Source organism: Pteronotus mesoamericanus, unplaced genomic scaffold (genome assembly GCF_021234165.1).
Source record: "Pteronotus mesoamericanus isolate MK-2021 breed Mesoamerican mustached bat unplaced genomic scaffold, CSHL_Meso_final contig_202, whole genome shotgun sequence".
NCBI lineage: Eukaryota > Metazoa > Chordata > Mammalia > Chiroptera > Mormoopidae > Pteronotus > Pteronotus mesoamericanus.
In genome coordinates, this window is record NW_026555086.1 from 7086295 (window position 1) to 7106428 (window position 20134).

General features: G+C 42.5%; 1 protein-coding gene across 1 annotated transcript in view; it reads left to right on the forward strand.

Moving 5' to 3' along the window:
* The first annotated feature begins 2054 nt into the window (after nucleotides 1–2054).
* The window catches only part of LPCAT2 (lysophosphatidylcholine acyltransferase 2), a 53982-nt gene continuing 35902 nt past the window's right edge, over nucleotides 2055–20134 (forward strand). Inside the window, exons 1-8 of the mRNA XM_054570346.1 lie at nucleotides 2055–2330; nucleotides 8258–8397; nucleotides 10859–11076; nucleotides 12386–12498; nucleotides 14391–14451; nucleotides 15342–15400; nucleotides 16612–16646; nucleotides 20051–20105. Coding sequence (XP_054426321.1) covers nucleotides 2160–2330; nucleotides 8258–8397; nucleotides 10859–11076; nucleotides 12386–12498; nucleotides 14391–14451; nucleotides 15342–15400; nucleotides 16612–16646; nucleotides 20051–20105 — 852 coding nt within the window. The 5' untranslated portion in view covers nucleotides 2055–2159. The remainder of the gene's footprint in view (nucleotides 2331–8257; nucleotides 8398–10858; nucleotides 11077–12385; nucleotides 12499–14390; nucleotides 14452–15341; nucleotides 15401–16611; nucleotides 16647–20050; nucleotides 20106–20134) is intronic.

Genomic DNA, 20134 nt, shown 5'->3' on the forward strand with positions numbered 1-20134 from the left:
CCAAAGTCTAAACCGCTGCTCCCCGAAGGGCACAAGTGATGTTTGAGAGATCCCCAGAGTGTACAGTGTGAGCTGAGCTGGAGGCCCTCTGTCCCAGGGACCAAGTGATTCTGTGACAGTAATTGCAGGGTCTTGTTCAAGGTTCCCTTCCTCCTTGAGTCTCAGTTTCTTCATTAACAATAATCCCAATTCTAACGCTAATGAACAGTATCCCCAACCATGAGCAGAGGGCATTGCTTCATTGAATCTTTACAACAACTTAAAGAGGGGGTGGCCAAAATTAGCCCGGTTTTTATTGATGAGGGAAACGAGACCCAGAGAAAAGCGATTTGCCCAAGGTTCCATAGCTATTAGGTAAATATTTGCTCAGGGTACCATGGCTATTAGGTTACAACCCAAGTCGAGGCCAAAGATGAGCTAGAGGAGGAGCTTTAGCCCTCAGCCCAGAATCTTCAGCAGCAGCATTACCCTTCCCCAAAAGGCACCCTTAGTAAACACAGCTAGCGGGGAATGTGGGCTTGCTTTCTAAGCAGTTCCAGTTAATGGGTGAGCTTACCCCTCCCTCTCCCCAGAGTGCCAGCCCTAACCCCCTCCTCTGTGGAAATTCTGAAGTTGGTCCAAAAGAGTCATTTAAGGCTTGACGGTTTCAGAGGCCCCTTCTGGCTCTGCTAGTCTGTTGCTTCAGACCTCGTGTGGTGGGGCTGGTGGGGAGCGGAGTGAGAAATGGACGGGACTCTGGAGGTGACATTGGTGGGCCTGTGTCGTCTTTTCTCCTGCTGTGGCCTGCCCTCGGGAGTCCTAGACACTGCTTTCTATGCAGGTATCTTGCTGGAGGGCCACGAGGTTCTGCCAGCCCCTCCACGAAGATCCCTGAGGCTGCGGAAGCTCCTATCCTGGCTGTTACTACTACGCTGTTAATACACTGTCATTAAGGTTCTCTGTTAAACAGAAAATTCAGCTGCTCCACAACAGAATACCTAAAAGGTGCCATTTCTTGAACATGACACAATGTGCCCTTTTATTTCATGGTTACTACAACCCTACAGGGTAGAAATTTATCTTTTTCCATTCCTAGGTGAGAATACAAGCTCAGAGAGGTTGAGTGAGTAGCTGAAGGCCACACGGCTAATCTGGTCGGATCAAGAGATTCTGGGGTCTCCGGTGGGTTAGTTTGCAGAGGCGGCTGTCCCAGAGCCCAGATTCAGGTTCTCACCATGTCCGTAGTCTGCTGGGAGCCAGCTGGCCAGCAAGGATAAGTGATTCACCATCTCCATCTGACGCTCAGCCACTCGGGGCTTGACCAATGGGTCTCCGGTTCTGGGTAAACCCTTCATTCCCTCCCCCGGACCACCCATGTAGGTTCCGACAGGCCCTGAATTTCCTTCCTCAGGGTGGAATGGAGCCACCGGCTAAGTCATCTATCTCCCTTTGGGGGAGCAGGTTTCTCCCCTAATGAGGAGGGCAATAGTTATTTTTACCTTCTGATAATAGTAGCTCAATATTCCCCACTGTCAGTCCATGTTTTCAATGGAACAGATTCCACTCCTGGTATCAATTTCTCTCTTAGTCGAGACTCTTTCAGTTCTAACATAAACCTCCAACTCATACAGATGTAAACAAAAGCAAAACGTACACCAGAATTAAAATCCAGCCTGGGTATATTAACTCACTTAACGGTGCAAGCCCAGGGTCCCCCCCTGCACTAGCTGGATTCAGGTTCTGTTGATTCCCCTATTACAGAAGGAGGCAACAGGGTCATGGAGATAGTGATTTGGACAACATCGCAAAGCCGGTAGAACCGCCTGGAAGTCCCGGCCTGCCTGACCCTAAAACGGAGAACTAACTCTGCCTAAACCCTCTCTGGTGTGAGCTGGTCTGAGGGAGAGCCACGCGCTTCGAAGGGGGCAGAGAGCTATCGCACCAGGGCAGAGCCAGATAACTAGGAGGGTGGGGCTAGCGTTCAGGGGGTGGAGCCAGTACCTGGCGCGTTCAGAACCAGAGGGGCGGGGCGAGACCACAGGGCGATAAGTAACTTCGGCGCCTGCGCAGAGGCTCCGCCGCTCTGGGACTCCCGTGCAGCTCCGACTCAATCTTGGCTGCGACTCTGCTCTTGCGTTCCTCGCGTGTCGCTTCTGTCGGGTCCGAGGCCCGGCTCCGCCATGAGCCGGTGCGCCGAGGCGGCCGCCGTGGCGGCCACGGTGCCGGGCGCGGACGTCAGGATCGCGGCGCTGCGGCCGCCGAGGGTGCCCCGCCAAGCGTCCTTCTTCCCGCCCCCCGTGCGCAACCCCTTCGTGCAGCAGACGCGGTTGAGCACAGCGAGACGCGTCCAGGTGAGGGGCGTGGGTCCGAGGGAGGAGGCGCATCCAGGTGAGGGGCGTGGGTCCGAGGGAGGAGGCGCATCCAGGTGAGGGGCGTGGGTCTGAGGGAGGAGGCGCAGCCAGGTGAGGGGCGTGGGTCCGAGGGAGGAGGCGCAGCCAGGTGAGGGGCGTGGGTCCGAGGGAGGAGGCGCAGCCAGGTGAGGGGCGTGGGGCTGGGAGAGGAGGCAGGTCCAGGTAGAGGTGACACGTCCTAGGGTGCCATAGGTGTGACAAGGGAGGCGTCTGAGGGGGGCGCGAGTATGGGGAGCCAAGGCTCCGAGGAAGAAGGAAAGAGGTGTCGATGTGAGAGAGAGGGGCTTACGCGGGGGCCGTGACTCTGCAAGGGGCAGAGATGTGGGTCTGAGCGTGGAGGGCCCATGGAGGATGGTCCGAGGGCGATGTATGAACAGAAGATGCAGAGAACATGGGGATCGGAAAGGAAACATTCATTGCCTGCTGAGATAGGGAAATGAAAAATCGAGTTCCTGAGAATGTAGCGGGGGCGGGGGGGGGGCAACCTACCACAGGAGAGCGGGTTTGGGGAAGGCCTCCCGGTCCTGCCCGCGGCCCACCCCCCGCCCCCGCCCCCGCCGCCGCCCCGCTCCCCGGCCAAAGAGCCTGGGTCTGGAATTAGGACAACGAATCAGGCCCCGAGAGGATCGAGGTGAGCAGGGGCATCAGGGTATGACATCAGAATCTAGGAAAAGGGACAACGGGGTTCAGCTTAAGGTTATTTTAAGAGGTTTTGGTTCTGCATGAGTCTTCACCCACACACTTGTAGACTCATGGATGGAAGGTAGTCCAGACTCTCCCACTGTTAAATGGCTACATACAAAAAAGGAAGTTTCCTTTCCTTTTTCTTGTAAAGCTTTGCTTTTTACCATTAACAGTCACATTCACTCTTTGGACTTCCTCTTTGGTGAAGTTAGTGATCAAAGAACAAGATAGACCATGTCCTGTGTGGTCTGTATGGAAAAAAAAATCGTTTTGATGGTTTCTTGTCCATATCACAAGTTTCTTTACTTTAGATTTGAAATAGTGTAATTTTTGCACAACCTACATGAATGCACCGGAACCACGGTCCTCTCCGTGGTCGCGGGTTCAGTGCGGGGCTAAGAGCGTGGGTGGTAGTTCGAGCAATGATAGCTGGGTGTCTGGTGGAAGAAGGGCGTGAGAGGGGAAGAGGGAGATAATGTAGTAATAGCTCTTCGTGAAGAAATGAAATGTGTAAAACTGGTCTTCGAGTCTGTGGACCGATAGGTGTATCTTAAAATTTTAGAAACGCTTCTGAGTACATGGACTATCATTCAAGATTAATTTTAACCAAATCATTCATATTTAAATGAAAGTGTGTCCATTTATTTGGCCTCGTATTTTTTGAAAGAGGATCAAAGTATTTATATTGCACCTAAATTTTTTTTTTTTTTTTTTTTTTTTTGATATCATGGCCTGTTACTGTGTCGGGTGCACTTCAAAATAACTCTGCAAGAGTTGTATTACATGGGAGGATCACCAGTCTTGGTCAGAAAACATCTCAGACCTGCCATCTATTAACTGTTTGACTTTGGTCAAGTCTCTTAATGGCTCTAAGCCCCACTTTTCTCATCTGTTAAGTTGGAATAATAATATATCAAAAGAGGGTTAAAATTAAAGTGAGGTAATGTGTGAAAGAATCTGGTATTGTTTGCTGATCTTTTTAAAAAATTTTTCTTTGTTTAAAATTAATTTTAGAGAGAGGGGAGGGTTAGGGAGAAAAAGAGGGAGAGAAACATGGATGTGAGAGAGAAACATTGATCCATTGCCTCTCGCACGTGCCCAGACCAGGACCAAACCCGGAGCCTGGCATGTGCTCTGACCGGAAATTGTACCTGTGATCTTTCAGTTTGCAGGACCATGCCCAGCCCAGTGAGCCACACCAGCCAGGGCTTGTTTGCTGATCTTAATACTGATCGTTTTCTTAGGCTATTTGTTGTCTACGTTTTTAATGTGGTACTTAAAATTTACTACTTGCATTGAATGGAGTTGAATATAGCCTGGGTATTTTTTAAAAATTAAAAATTCATGTAATCCAGAGATACAAAATAGGTTTTAATGGCTTGAATGGGCTAGATAAAAGGAACTTTTGAATAGACATAACTGAAAAACAATGTTGGCTATATTTTCTAGTTTAAAAGATGGATATACTTTAAGTATGACTTAATATGAGCAATTCAGACTAAATTTAACTTGAATTCAAATTTAATCTTAGATGATGATCAATGTCTTGCTTAAGGACTGTTATCACTTTTGCATCTCGTATTAGGGCTTAGCTTTGCTCCTCCTCTTTTTAACTATTTAAGGGTCTGTTACTTAGTGGCATGGAAAAAAGTAGCCTACGTCTCATTTCCTCAGTAGAATATGGAATGGAAGTAAGTGTTTCATAGTAGTAATGGGGGTCATTTACTGTACAAAAATATTTGTTGAATGCCTACAGTGTGCCAGGCACAATGCAGTTCTCTGGAGATACAGAAGTGAACAAGAGAAATAAAGATGCTGCCTATCTAAAGCTTACATTTCACTGAGAAAAATGAACAAGTACAAAAACATATAATTTCACATTTTAGTGAGTGCAATGAAGACAATCCAGAGAAGAGGGTAACCCTGATAGAGCGTTAAAAGAATGTCTCCCTACAGAGATGACATATTACCAAATGGAAATAGGATAGAGAATCCTCCTAATTTGTCAGAGTTACTCAAGAAATGGTTTGCTGTTAAATACTATTATTTGTTGCCAGCCTGGAAGTGGCACAGAAATAAAAAGTTACCCAATATTTGACAACTCACTCAATTAAAATCCATGTTAGCTGCTCATTTTGAAAGTTAGTAAATGTATGAATATGCTATAACCTCATTTCAACTTTACCTTCAGGGTGTATGCTATGGTTATATTTTTTTTTTCTGCATTCAAGATTATATCTTGGTCATTTGCCAGACTGTCTTTATTTGACCTGCCTTGAAGCCAACCCACTGCAGTCTTTTCTCTGAGGGTGTTTGTCAGAAATAATCAGAGGCAACTCCTTAACAGCACAGCTGCCTGAGGCAATGAATAATAATTGAGGCAAACAATAAGCTAACCCAAAAACTTACAAGAAAAAGCTTGTAACTATATGCTGTCTAAAAAAGACACACTTTCAATTCAAAGACCCAAACAGGTTGAAAGTCAAAGGACCAAAAAAGATATACCGTGGAAACAGTAACCAATAGAGAACCAGAGGGGCTATATTAATATTAGATAAAGTAGACTTTAAGACAGAAAACTAGAAATAAAAGAACATTTTATAATGACAGGGGGTTGATTCATCAAGAAGATAAAGCAACTATAACCATTTATGCATCTAACAATAGAACCCTAAATACACAAAGCAAAACTGATAGATTGAAGGGAAAAATAAACAATTCAGCAAAAGTAGTTAGAGACTTCAATTCCCCACTTGCAGCAGTGGTAGAACAGTGAAACACAATGTCAACAAGGAAATAGAAGACCTAAATAACATTATAATCATCTATACCATATATATACATGTATAAATATACTCTACCCAACAACAGCAGAAAACACATTCTTATATTCTTATGTACCAATGGAACATTCACCAAAATAGACAATTATAATAGGTCATAAAACAAGCCTTAGTAAGTATAAAAGGATTATAATAATACATTATTCTATAACCACAATGGATTGAAATTACAAATTAGAAATCAGTAACAAGAAAATCTGAGAAATTCACAAATGTGTGGAGGTTAAATAACATGTTTCTAAGTAATCAGTGGTTCAAAGGAGAAATCATAAAAAGAGCTAGTAAATACTTTGAGATAAATGAAAATGAAGACACAATAGATAAAATGTGGCTAGCATTGTTTCAAAGTCTGGAAAAGGTGTTTTAAGAAGTGGAAATTTAGACCAATTTCCTTCATGATCATAGACATAAGAACTCTCAACAAAATATCAGCAGGTCGAATACAGCAATATGTAGAAAAGGTAAAATTTATCCTTAAAAGTTTGGCTTATTTCAGGAATGCAAGGTTGGTTTAACATACAAAAATTTACATTTCAATGTAACTCATCATATTAGCAAAACATATGGAAAGAAGCATATGATCATTTCGATAGAAACAGAAATATTGTTAACTCGTTTGTCAAAAGTCAGCAACTACTGATGTTTGAGAAAATTCTCAGTAAAATAGGAATAAAAGGGACCTCTCTCAATCTAACGAAGGGCACCTATCTATCCCAGTAAAAATCTCAACAGGCTTTTTTGTTTGTATGGAAACTGACAGATTAATTCTGAAATGCATATCGAAATGGAAAGGATCTAGATTGGCCCAAAAACAGTTGGAAGAAGAAAAAGTTGGAGATACCCGATTTCAAGACTTACTACAAAGCTACAGCAATGAAGAGAGTGGAAAATTTTGACAGGATAGATGAATAGACAGATCAGTGGAACAGAACAGAGAACCCACACATATATGTTCAATTGATTTTTGACAAAATTGCCAAGAAAATTCATTGGGGGATGTCAGCTCTTTTCAGCCGATGGCATTGGTACAACTAGGTAAATCTATGGATAAAAATGAACCTTGATTCCCTACTGCACACCACATGCAGAAAAATAATTTTAGGTGGACATAGGCTGAAACATAAAAGCTAAAATCATACAGCTTCTAGAAGAAGAAGAAAATAGAAAATATCTTCATGACCTTGAAGTAGGTAAAGATTTCTTAGAAAGGACACAGAACAGAATAAAAATAAAATAAATTAGTTTTTGTGAGCATTACAATTCTCATCAAAAGGTACCATTAAGAAATTGAAAAGGCAAGCCATGGACTAGGAGAACATGTTTTCACGTTTATGTATAACATATAAAGAACTCCTACAAGTTGGTATAATAAAACTAACAACCCAATAAAATGGGCCAAAGATTTGAAAAGACACTTGAAATAAGTCAAAGGGATAACCAAGAAACGCCTGAAAAATGTGCTCAGTATCACTGCTTATCAAGAAAGTATGAGTTAAAACCTCAATGAGATAGCACTTTTCACCCACTTGAGTGGCTGCAAAGACTGACAACACCAAATACGGTGCAAATGGGGAGCAACGGGAACTTTCATACTTTGTTAATGGAGCTATGAAATGGTACAACCACTTTGGAAAACAGTTTGGCAGTGCCTTACAATGTTAAGCATACCCTGATCCAACAATTTCACCCCCAAAGAAATGAAAATATATGTTCACACAGGGACTTGACCATTAATGTCCATAGGAGCTACATTCATAATAGCTAAAAATGTTTAGTATGTCAACTGTCCATGAACAGATGAATGGATAACTGAATTGTAATACTTGTGTATTTATACAATGGAATCCTACTCCACAATGAAAAAGAACTATACTACTAACACACAGAGCAGCACTGTTGAATCTCAAAAATATGAAGTGAAGAAGCCAGACATAAAAGTACGTATTGTGTGATTTAATTTATATGACAGTCTAGAACAGGCAAAAGTATGGTGAAAGAAAGTCTCAGTGGTTGCCAAGGGCTGAGAGGGTGTATAGGCTGCAGAGAGGCACAGTGGACCTTTGTGGGGTGACAGAGATGTTCTATGTGTTGGTTTTGGTGGTGTTTATGTAGCAATATACATTAAAAAAACTCATAACCCCTACACTTAAAACAGGTGCATTTTATTTTATGTAAATGATATCTTAATAAAATCAATATTTTAAAAAGACTCTCAACACCAAAGGCTGGTCAGGATGTACTATGGCTGACATTCTCATACATGGCCAGTGACATTTTATAATGATCCAGCCACTTATTTATTTATTTATTTATTTATTTTGATTAAATTTTGGCTTTCAGACTTTCTGCCTTGGAATTTTCCTGCTTCCCATTCGTGCCTTATTCGTTGCAATAGTTTTGATACTGGCATGGCCGTTTGCTGCAATTGCAACCCTGTGCCGTCCTGAAAAGCCAACCCACCCAGTCACCGGTTGGAGGAGGTAAGAAATAGTTGTGTCTACATACTAGATAAATCAAGATAAAGAAGGGTTTATCATAGTTTAGTGATCAATAGATTGATCTAACTGCTGCTACCTACTCAATTTTAATTACTTATTTCTGTTTCTCAGATGAAACCGTTCTTACTTTATCATATGTACAAATTACTGCCCAAGAACAGATGATCTTCTGTTGAAGTCATCATGTCCTAATAGTAAAATATTTTGTTTTCTGAATGACTGCCAAAAAGTGATAGATCCCTGATTCTCAAAGACCCCATTAATATAACTAAACCATTCAAGTTGAAAAATACCTGGCTTTTTTTTTTTATGTTTGCTTTTTCTCCTCTCTAAAAAACTATATACTTTATTAAGTGCTATTATCAAGTGGGTCAGTTACAGTATATTCATGCATTACTTCAGTGATTATTATTAACGACCATTTAACTATGGCTCAGCAGAGCCTGGCTTTATTAAGCATTAGCGTTGAGGCGTCGAGGCCCCCGGCACTGCTTTGCAAGCATTATGTAATTCACATTGTTTGAGACCAGACGGATGATAAGTTAAAGTTACTAGTAAAGGTTCATTCCCATCGGGCAGAGTCCACTTGTTGCCATCTCTGCTATGTCCTGAAAGCGAAGGTTCTTCGCGTGCAGTCCCTGGATATGCTAGAAATCCATACATAAGTTTTAGGGCATTGTTAGACTCTCGGAGGTTGTGCCCTTTTTTTTTTTTTTTTTTTTTTTTTTTTACACTAGGGTCTGTTCCTTTCCTCCAAATCTCAAATGAGAATATGTCTGTCCTTCCAAAATTTTGAGAAATGCTGTTTAAGGAACTTTTTCAGAAATACGCAACTCGCTGTTCAATTCATGTTTTAGTGAACAAATGTCAACAGGAGCCACAAGGCTGGCTGGAAGTGGACCCAGCTCCATGGCTGGCGATGCCTCAGGAGAAATAAGCCCCACTTCAGTCCTTGCAAATCACACCTCTGTGTTTTATAGCCCAAGGTTGTAGTCACTGAAAATGTACTGTGAGTGATATGTTTCACTACTTGCTCATTCCTTTCAATTATTTCCTCGGTTGCTGTTGTTAATGGCTTATAGAAACCTGTGATGAAGGAAGGAGTAGGCTAAATATCCAGAAAACAGATCAGATAAGTGTTGGGAAGGACAGTCCTACTTTTGTCAGTTAAGCCAGTATCCCCACCACCTCTCAAACAGGTAACATTGGAGTTATCATGCAGCACTAGACTTTTAGCCATTTTTAAAAAACATTATAAGTAGAAGTGTCTCACGACTTGGAATACGGGATACTTTGGAACGTAGTTGTCGGAAGCTGCATCTCTGTCAGTCAGAAATCATGAAAGGGTGAGCTTTTTATCCTGACATAAATAGAGATCTTAACTCTAAACGAAAGGTCAAGAAGGGGAGAGACAGTCCTTTGTGCTCTCTGGAATGGTTGGTCTATGTCTCACTTCTCACTGCGAAATAAAAGCCAGGGCAACTTCCTCAGTAGCTCGTTGCTTAATAGTTCCTCACTATAATATCACAAGATGGTTGAGAAAACTAGATAGGAAGTCCATTTTTTTAAAGCTCTCATTCGTGGCCTGAGGGCAGGGTATGCACAGCGTTTCTGTTTTTCATGAAGAGCTGTATGCTTACTTGCATGCTGAGATGTCCACCCTGTGTTTGCATTTCCAGGAATATATTTTTGTTTCTCTACTCATCTGAGCTCATCAAGGACAGCGACTGGGCCTTACTTGTCATGTGGGTCCACACAGTTCCCAACACAGTTTGATGAACGAATTAATCTTTAAGGACAGATTCTTTTGGAAAAGGCAGCTATGAGATTTCTGGAATTGTTTCAGTGCATCTTGGTTCCAAGGAAGTGAGAAAGTGAATTTTCTTAAGATCCATGATGATGTCTGTGAAAGCTAACTTTTTAAAAAAAATTATTCTTAAAATCACTCTGAGGACAGTTTCAGCAAAAAATTCTAAAAGTGTTTGGGGAGAGAGCGGCACTTTTGTTACTACACAGACAGATCCCCAAGGTGGCTGCTTTGAAGGGCATTACTGATTTGAATTTCTCAGAGGGACGTGTGTCATCAATTCAAACTCATTCTTTTCACTTTAGAGTCCAAGGAGAATGGAGCCACTTACTAGCCATAGGTCCTTGGTAAAATTACTTCTCTGTTGCCTCAGTTTCGCTGTCTGGAAAAGGGGGGCAATAATAAATAATACCTATTTTATAAAGTTGGGCTGAGGATTAAAGAAATTAATATATGTAGCACGTATATTATTTGTGCCTGGAAGGTAGTGCCCCGTTGGAAGTGTGAGCTCTTCTTCTCAGCATATATTTCCAAATGAAGTGTTCTGGTCTATGCTCTCGTTTTTGCATTGTGTTTTAAAGCAGAGCCCAGCGATGAGCGAAGCTAATTCTGACTTTTCTCTATGTATATTCGAAGGAAACTCACTCAGCCAGTTTTGAAGTTTCTGGGCCGTGCCATGTTCTTCTCAATGGGATTTATAGTGACTGTGACAGGAAAGATCGCGGACCCCGGGGAAGCGCCCATCTTGGTCGCCGCCCCTCATTCATCCTTCTTCGACGGGATCGCCTGCGTCGTAGCGGGGTTACCTTCCCTGGTTTCTCGAAATGAGAACGTGCAGGTCCCTCTGATTGGCAGTAAGTACTTGTAAGGTGACAGAGATAAAACATTTTCGCGCTCATGCCTCAAACTTAAAAAAAATATATTTAGTTTAGTGGTAGACTTTTCAGGAACTTTTAAAATAATGAACGATTTCAAACATACTTGCTTTCTTTTAATGAGATACGATGTTAAAGGAATGACTTGATGAAAAAACATTAGCCTTCCCTGTATATGTCCCCATATATATCTTTTAAAATCTGATTTTTATCACTGTACCATCATCTCTTCCTGTTCTTACATAAAAAAGACCAGTGTTTCAAATACCAAACATGCTTGATGATTTTTCTTTCTTGGGGGAGAGAGCGAATTGAAGCACAGGATCTGTGAAACCACCCACCTCACGCTAGTTCATGAATTTCCCTTCGGGGCATTAGGCTGATGAACACACTATGTTTGTCTCCAAACTCTGCTTTCTTCATTTCCCCCACTTCTCCATGAGGGACCAGTGTGTAACTCTTTGAAAATTACGATGTGGAACAATAGTGCTTCCTGTCATAAAAAAAATAACAAAGCAAGGGAAATGCTTTTCCCACTGGATGCTTGGGTCTCTCTGTCTGGGGTATTAGTTTCCAAGTAACTGTCCCCTGGTGTTTCAAGGCCTCTGCAAGCGCCAGGCGATGAGAGAGTGAGCGTGAAGCTTGCGTGATGTTGCTCTGGAGCTCTGCAGAAATAATAGTCATTCTTGCAGCTTTGTCATTCAGCTAAGAAAGATGCTTTTTTTCAACGTAACCCCCCCGCTTTATGTAATAAGGCTTTTACCTGAAAAATCATGTAGCAATGGGTTTTTGGTACATGCAGTTTTACTTTGCGTGTGCTAGGAAGTTATGTACTTAGAAGACTGCTGTGCTGAAAATGTTAGTAAAATGAGGAATAATAGCTTCTGACTCCTGTGTGCCATGAAGTCATATAATTGGTTTTCAGGCTGTCCCTAAAATAAAACCAGATGACCTTGTAGCACATTTCGAAGTTTTAGTGTCAGCTGAGGAAGAAGACCTTTAGGGAGTAAATTGCATCTCCTTTTTTTCATATTCCTGCTGCTCATTTCTGTTACATCAATGGACTATTTTTTTAGGTATGACTATCCACCCCTCCTTTTGAAACCAGAAACAAAGTTCTAATAAACTTTGAATCAGAGGGTATTTTTAAAGTTGTTTTTCTTATTCATTTTCATTTTCATAACAGTTCTTCATGATTTCGCCTGTGTTCTTATTTTGGTAGCTTTAGCTAAAAAAAAAAAAAAAAAAAAAAAAAAAGACTTGATTGTGAATCTGTTTTGTTGAAAAGGACTGTTACGGGCGCTGCAGCCGGTGTTGGTATCCCGCGTAGATCCGGATTCCCGGAAGAACACAATAAACGAAATAATCCGGCGAGCCACCTCGGGAGGGGAGTGGCCCCAGGTAAAACGTGGCAGATGTGAGCGTGACTACCTTGAGAGTCTATTTATCGTGCACTTGTAAACATGTTCACTTGGCTCCACAGACAGCATTAGCTCAGGGACGCCTGTGCTAGGCGTCTTTAGCGTAACAGAAGCAGAATAGGCGAGTGAGCCTTAAGAAGCCCTCCTCCCCATGAGATACTCCATGGATTTACAAGTATCATTTTTTGTTTTTTTATCTTCCAAATGCTTTGAGCCAATTTTTACTTTGGGTTATAAAACGTAATTCCCTGCCTCTTGAGTTTATTTACCTTGAAACAGAGGAGATGCTAATGCTCAGTCGTACTCAACCGTCCGGTGGGTTTACTAAAAAGGTCATGAAGATCCTCACGCTTGTCTGAGCTGCACTGAGACAGTGCTCTGCAGTTTGACGGGGGGCGCCTACCAGAGTCACCTGTGGAAGCTTTCAAACTTGACCATCTCAGCAACCCCTGCCCCTGGAATGGGTGCCTCCTGGCGGTGGGAGAGGGGCAGCATTAATGGGATAAAGGAAGCGCGGTGGGCGACACTGGCAGGCGTGCCTCTGCCTTTGCCCAGGGGAGAGCCAGTGACGCCCGGCAGAGCTGAGGGGCCCGCAGTGACCTGGCCGTCCGTGATGATGCGTGGCTGTTAGAGCCCAGAGAGTCTGTGACCCGCCAGGAGGTTGTAGAAGCCAAGGCATGTGAGGAAAGGTCTAAGAAGCGACTGGGAAGAAGGGTTCCATTTTTCTCTTTGGATCCGACAAACCTATCTAGGCCTGGTAGGTGGAAGTTAACACGGAGGAAGATTTCAGCTCATTTTGCTCCACCCGAGGGACTTCCTGTCCAGAGGCAAATTCGTCTGATTTGGAATCCTTTTCTGGAATTTTCAGGCACTGGTTGAGCAACCACTTGTGAGGGATATTGCAGAAAGAAGTCCAGCGTTAGAAATGCCAGAGGACTTCTCATGCCCGCTCCAGCTTGGAGACTTCACGATTCATTGTTAATAGTGTGGCTATAGAATGGCCACTGAATGAATCATGTTGGATCCCATTGCTGTAGGAAACCGATTTTTTTTTTTTAATAGGAAGGTGGAACGGCACCTATTCATAACTTTAATTTTACAAGTGACCTTTTATGGTGGCAATTTAGCCTAATGATGTTTCCTTCTCTAATTACTATAAAATACACATTATTAGGTGCTGGGGGAGCAGGCATTTTCTGTTGTGTTTTATGTATTGTACTTGGCAATTTGTTCGTTGCTAAATTCTAAACACTTCAGAAAATCAAGTTGTTATTTCATTCAGCTGATGGAAAACTGGCTACTGCCGATCTTTCACATGGAAAACAGGGGAATATGTTAAAAGCTAAAAGTACTTCCTCAAAAAGATATTAAATTGTGTTTCTTAGGTCAACTAATTCAAGAAAAAGCATAAAATGTACTGTAAGCAGTTTTCCCTCCTTGCATGTTGTTGGGAGTGAGTATCATTTATTGAGAGAACTGAAACAAAGAAGTAGGAAATGGCTTGGTTAAGGATGTATAGCAGCCGCAGAAAGAATGTAATATTGTCTAAATGTACACTTGGCCATGACTTAGGTCTGCATCTTCTGAGTCTGTGCAGATCCTAGGTATCATCAAGAAACATTTGCTAAGTGTATACTCCATTCAAAGCTTTAATCTATTTTCTAATTATCTTACTGGTCAGATTACACTTCTTTTAGAAGAAAACCAAAAACCTATCATCCCATTTTAGCTTGCATTGGAATCAAGGGTTAGCCTTCAATTTCAGCTTTGCTTGATAAGAATTGGCAGCTATTTATGAAGTAATCAGAAAGTGAATGATAAGCTAACCTATTAATTAGACTGAAATATTAAATCTATTCCTTTTCTCCCAAGATACTAGTTTTCCCAGAAGGTACTTGTACTAATCGCTCCTGTTTGATTACTTTTAAACCAGGTGAGAAATTAAATTATGTATTGTGACAAAATAGTGTGGGAGATCTCTTGAATGATTTGATAATTAACACACAAAATAACTCGCTGGTTTTCTCTGAGCCTTTCTTCTTTTCCAAGAAAAAGTTCTTAATGCTGTGAAGCTACAGAGCGCACTTCTTTACTTTCTCTTTTGGTATCACAGCCACTTCTTCCTTGGGGAAGGGGGGAAAGTGAGTGAGTGTGTGTGTGTGAGCAGAACCACAGGCGATTTTTCTTTTCCTCCAAGGCGGCTGTCACAGACACGCGGGGCCCTGTGCCATCGAGTAGAAAACACATGTCAATTATCATTATAATACCTTCTAAGGTTCACTTCATTTTTTTAAATATTATCAAGTCGTGCATTTCATAGTAATGTGTAATTTTATATGTAATGTTATAGTCATTGTAATCCTATGAAATGCGTCTGTACCAGCTGCTAGAATGCTCAAAGCCAAAGTTAGAACTCACTTCCAGCAACTGTGGCAGTTCTTGCTTCGAGCATTTGGTTTCGTCTAGGTGTTCTTATTTTCCTCTGCCATTACCTAATAAACAAACAAACAAACAGCAAACAAACCCTGTCACATAATAGGTATTCGGAAAATGGAGATGTACATAAATGAGTATCTTAAGTGACTTGGCACAACATTTCATATTTTGCGTACATAGTTCTGAATTTCCCCAGTCTCCCATTTTGGTAAACACTAGGGATTTACCAACATTTAGTCACTAGTTTTTTGTTTCATGTGTACTCTTAAAACATGCAGTGTATGTGTGTCTTTATATATATATATATATATGTATACTTTCTTTTCTCTATTGTAAAGCTTGTGCTCATGCAAAGAACACGCTCTAAAGTCTCTGTCGTGGTTATAGGAGCCTTCATCCCGGGAGTCCCTGTGCAGCCAGTCCTCCTCCGATACCCAAACGAGCTGGTAAGGCCCGACGGTCGCCGCGGGAGCACGGCCCCGCACTCCCGACAGCTCGCAGCCCCCGGGCCCCGTCCGCGCTGTGACGGAAGGCCCGACCCGATCCATGGCGGAAGCGGATGGGAAGGAGACTCCGTCTCCTGGCCGTGTGCGGTTTTTCACCGTTGGCAAGATAGGCCCGCATTTGCTGATGCCAGTATTGCGTTGTGGTTTTGCTGCGACTGAGCCACAGGAGGACGCTCCCTTAGCTTCTGCCCTATTGTCACGACAATGATACGATGAAGTCCCCGGTTGGGAGTCTCAGTAGGAAACGTGCAAAAGTTTGTGATTTTCATTAACAGAAGGACATTTTTCCTGATTCACTGGTCACTGCGGGTAGACAGGGATTGAAGAGGCAGGGTAAATTTGGGATAGGCTTGACGTTTCATTACTGGCTCGGTACTTACTAGCTGTGAGAGTCCTGGCAAGCAACGTAAACAAGACAATATTTAGAAGGAACCAACAACCCTCAAGGAAGTCCCCAGCTGGCTCCGGAAATTGTCCCCGCTGCTCCAGCGAGGCAGCTGGCTGTCTTCTAGACATTGATTATCTCGCCAGTTCCCCAAGCACAGGGTTTTGGAGGGTGTTTTGGTACTAAGAGAAACTTTAATTACTAGGGAATTTCCATCAAAAGGCAAGATGTAGTTGTTAATGACCTATGTTATTTCAGATTAAAAGTTCTCGATCAAGACAGCTTTCTGTTCAGTGGCTGGTTTCTCAACCCTGGACACCCGTAGTTAGACTTAAAATCAATCAGACTTTTACTCATTGTATTTCTGGCAGTGGGTTTGCATTTGCCATTTGTTCAACTTCCTTCACTTTGCATTACTTAAATCTTTTTCTCCCAAATTACTCTCTCTTTTTTGGAAAACTGATGTATTTTGGGTTTTGTAAACAAATTCATTATCCAGATATGTTCACATTCAGAGAAAAATAGCTAAGCATGCATGCTAGGTTTTTAAAAATTCAGAGCAACTTAGCTCCATGAAAAGGTGGTTACATAAGGAAGACGGAGCTTTGCTATGGAGATATGTAATCCGAGACTGCAAACACGCTTGTTTTATTTTACAACCTATTGCCTTTCATTCAGAAAGTACATGAACGCCAATGTGAAAGCCAGGGTTTTGTTTCGTTTGGTATCCTCTGAACTAACAGTTTAAATACTTTTGTTATTTTAGGATACTGTGACTTGGACTTGGCAAGGATATACATTGTAAGTCGTTCTTATCTCTTATTTATATACATTTTAAATCCTAGTGAAGAAAAAGATCTTTATAAAAGACTTGCTCCATGAAAGTAAAGATTTCTAATCAGATCCTTAAATCTTGCAACTGGTACGTCTCCGTACAGAGCGTCACCATCTTGCCCCTTAACCCCACCGCGTCTCCCAGGTACGGGAGTGAAGCCGTGTCCCATTCTAACGGGTCTTAAATCCTTATCTACCAACTTTTAAGAAACATTCTAACAAACCAGTGACCAGTATCTAGCTTTAATTTTGTGGCTTCATTTTCATTGAAGATTTAGCATTACCCAACATCCTCATTGTTATTTTCCTAACTGCTGGTTTAAGCGGCCAAGAGTGGTTTAGTCATACGACCTGAAATGTGAGTTGAAAAAATAGCGAACCAAGCTTTCAGTTTTGGTGTGGGATGGTAAAAACACAGGCCTCAGCAGTTTCTAAAAACCCTTCACAGACAGGAAAAGAATATAGTTTCACTATTAAGCAAGCTGAAGTGAAACAGGACTTTAAACAGAACAGGGCATGTGGAGTCCCTCTCGCTGTTCACAGCCTGTGTGCGTTTTGGTGGGAACCACGTAAAACACGTGGATTTGAGGGCTGTGCCCAGGGCTTTTCCAGCGATGCCTTCTGATACGTTATATATAGAACTCAAGAAACATTATTGGCGGACAAGTGACAACCGCTTGGAAATATTTGAAAGGGAATCGTTTGCCTTAAAGAATACTGTGGGCTCCTTTAGACTAACCTTTAATTTAGACAATCCAAACAACTTCTGAAAGTCATATTTTTTTAAATAGTTACTTTCTCTATTTTGGGTGTGCGAATCACTTTGCAATAAGAAATGTGAGTCAGAATAGGTAGCCAGCCGATGAACCAGTTCCGTCTGTCCTTGTCGGTTAACATGTGGGATCCTTATGTTCCCTTAGGTTCCAGTCCTTGAAGGTAAGTAGACGACACCGACAATAAAGGACATACATCGTAAAGGCTGTTGAGGCATTGCATTAACTCCTCAGGAAATCAGTTTATTTATTTATTCATTTGGTTAGAATATGTGTTTCATGGCGCTACTAGTTTTGAATGACTGGTTTTCAGTTTTTATACAAGAAAAAAGGAGGGGAAACAAGGAGTGTGAGGGCATTGTAGAAAAAGGGCCTCCAAATCAGGGGGGTGGTGTGTTTGTGTTTCCTGCGGCCTTTGTGTCATCCCGAGAGCCATCTCTGGGGCCTTTGCAGGTCGCGTTCCTTGAGGAGACGGTGGCGTTGGGTTCACTGCTCAGCCAGGACGGCTTCTCCTCCCCGGGCAGATCTGAAGGTCGAATAAGAGAAGGCTTTTCTGGAAGGGGGACCAGGGTTAGAAAATAGAGGACTTCAGTTCCGTTAGCCTCCTACCCTGGGAAGTTGTGATAAAGGGGGAGAGGAAAGAGGAGAGAGAATTCAGACAAGAAGAAAAACACATGGTCAGAGTTGAAGAGTTCTTAGGACTTAGAAACCAAGACAAACCCTTCGAAAGGCACAGCTTGGTTTTGTCCAGATGCCACACTGCGCCTTGCCCTGGGAACCCCCCTTCCCACCTCGGCCTCCTGCCCTGCGCCCCAGCAGGCAGCGCTGCCACTGTCGACTGTCGCTGCTGGGGCAGATCCCTCCGCGGCTTTGCTCGGGTGCCACCCTGGCCTCGGATTCTGAGGAAGAGATTCTAGCCCGAAGCAGACGCCCTGGGGGAGAGAGGCTGACGCTCTCGGAGAGGGAGCAGCCCTGGGCAACCCGCTTCGCGTCCCTCCCAGAAGTGCTGCGTGGTGTGCGTGTGGCGTGGACGACACAGGTGTACTGAGATCTTACATGTGGTTTTATTTCTTTATTCCTGCAGCATTTAGAATTTTCAGAACAGAAGGCTCTACTCAAATCACTAACATCCAAAACACAAATAATTAAAGAATAATACACTTTATGGCAGATAATATGAATTGACCTGGTTTGCTTGGCAGGCAGTGAAAAAAAGTTTTTTTCCCTTGCAGATGGAAGGTTTGAGAATTGATACTTATATTAAAAATGTGTAATTAATTATGGAATTGGCAGATCTATTTCCTAAATTTCCTCTTTAACTAAATTCCCTGTTTAACTTCCTAAAGTTTTTATCCTAAGTCCCTTCAAGTAATTTTTTGCAGTTAAATCATATTTTAGTTTCTTTTTTTTAAAAAAAGATTTTATTTATTTATTTTTAGAGAGAGGAGGGAGGCAGAAAGAAAGGGAGAGAAACATCAGTGTAAGAGAGAAACATTGGTCGGTCGCCTCCCGCAAGTGTCCCAACTGGGAACCAAACACACAACCCAAGCATGTGCCCTGACCGGGAATTGAACCAGTGAACCTTCACCTTGTGGGATGAGGCCCAACTAACTGAGCCACACCAGTCAGGGAGTATTTTAGTTTCTTAATAGCAACAACAACAAAAAAAAACTTGGTTGATTGTTTTCATAAACATGTACTTGAATCCACTCTGACCCAGATTTCTATGTGAGGTTAAATTAAAATCCCATAGAAATCTTATCCAGAGAGTCTAAATATATACTAGAAGCTTCAGGAAGGCCCTGGCTGGGGTGGCTCAGTGGATTGAGTGCCTGCCTGCAAACCAGAGTCGCTGGTTTGATTCCCATTCGGGGCACAAGCCTGGGTTGCAGGCCAGGTCCCCAGCTGGGGTCGTACAAGAGGCAACCACACATTGACATTTCTCTCCCTCCCTTTCCCTCTCTCTAAAAATAAATTAAAAAGATCTTTTTTAAGAAAAAGCTTCAGGATGGAGCAACTATTCCAAAAGTTATCTTTGAGAGGGTTGATTATAACCAGTTCCATGAAAGCCTTGGCCTAGCTTTACAATGAAATTTGAAACGTTTCAGAAAATTTCCCCACAATGAAAACATTTATTAGTAACTGAGACCCTCGTGATAAAGTTTCTGCTTTTAAGAAAGGCCAACTGAGATTGTTTTTCAAGTATCAGAAAAGAGCTTAGTAATGTAATGCTCTATTCAGGAGTCCTCCTGGAAGCACGTTTATGTCCCTTAACATGTGGCCTTGGGTAGTTTCTCTAGGGACGGAGGCCTGTGCGTCTGAGCTGTCCAGGAGACTTCAGATCCAGTGTTTAGTCTGCTGGGCTGTGGCTCTGACTCACACACACGTGTATGGTATTGCATGTCATGACTGAACTTTTGAATGTCAAAAATAGTTGTCTGAGCCCAAGAAGTGATGAAATCGCTGCGTGGCATTTAAAACCCACAATATGTATGAAATGGGACCAGGGGTGCTGTGCGTAGAGAAGGGGGTTGCTAAGTGACATTAAATGATCCTTGTATTATCTTGTAAAGGGGACCTTCTCTTCTTCCTCTTCAGCTTTCAGCTTTGTGTGCTCACCTTCTGCCAGCCCTTCACAAAAGTCGAAGTTGAGGTAAGTCATTCAAAACGTAGCTGTGGGAC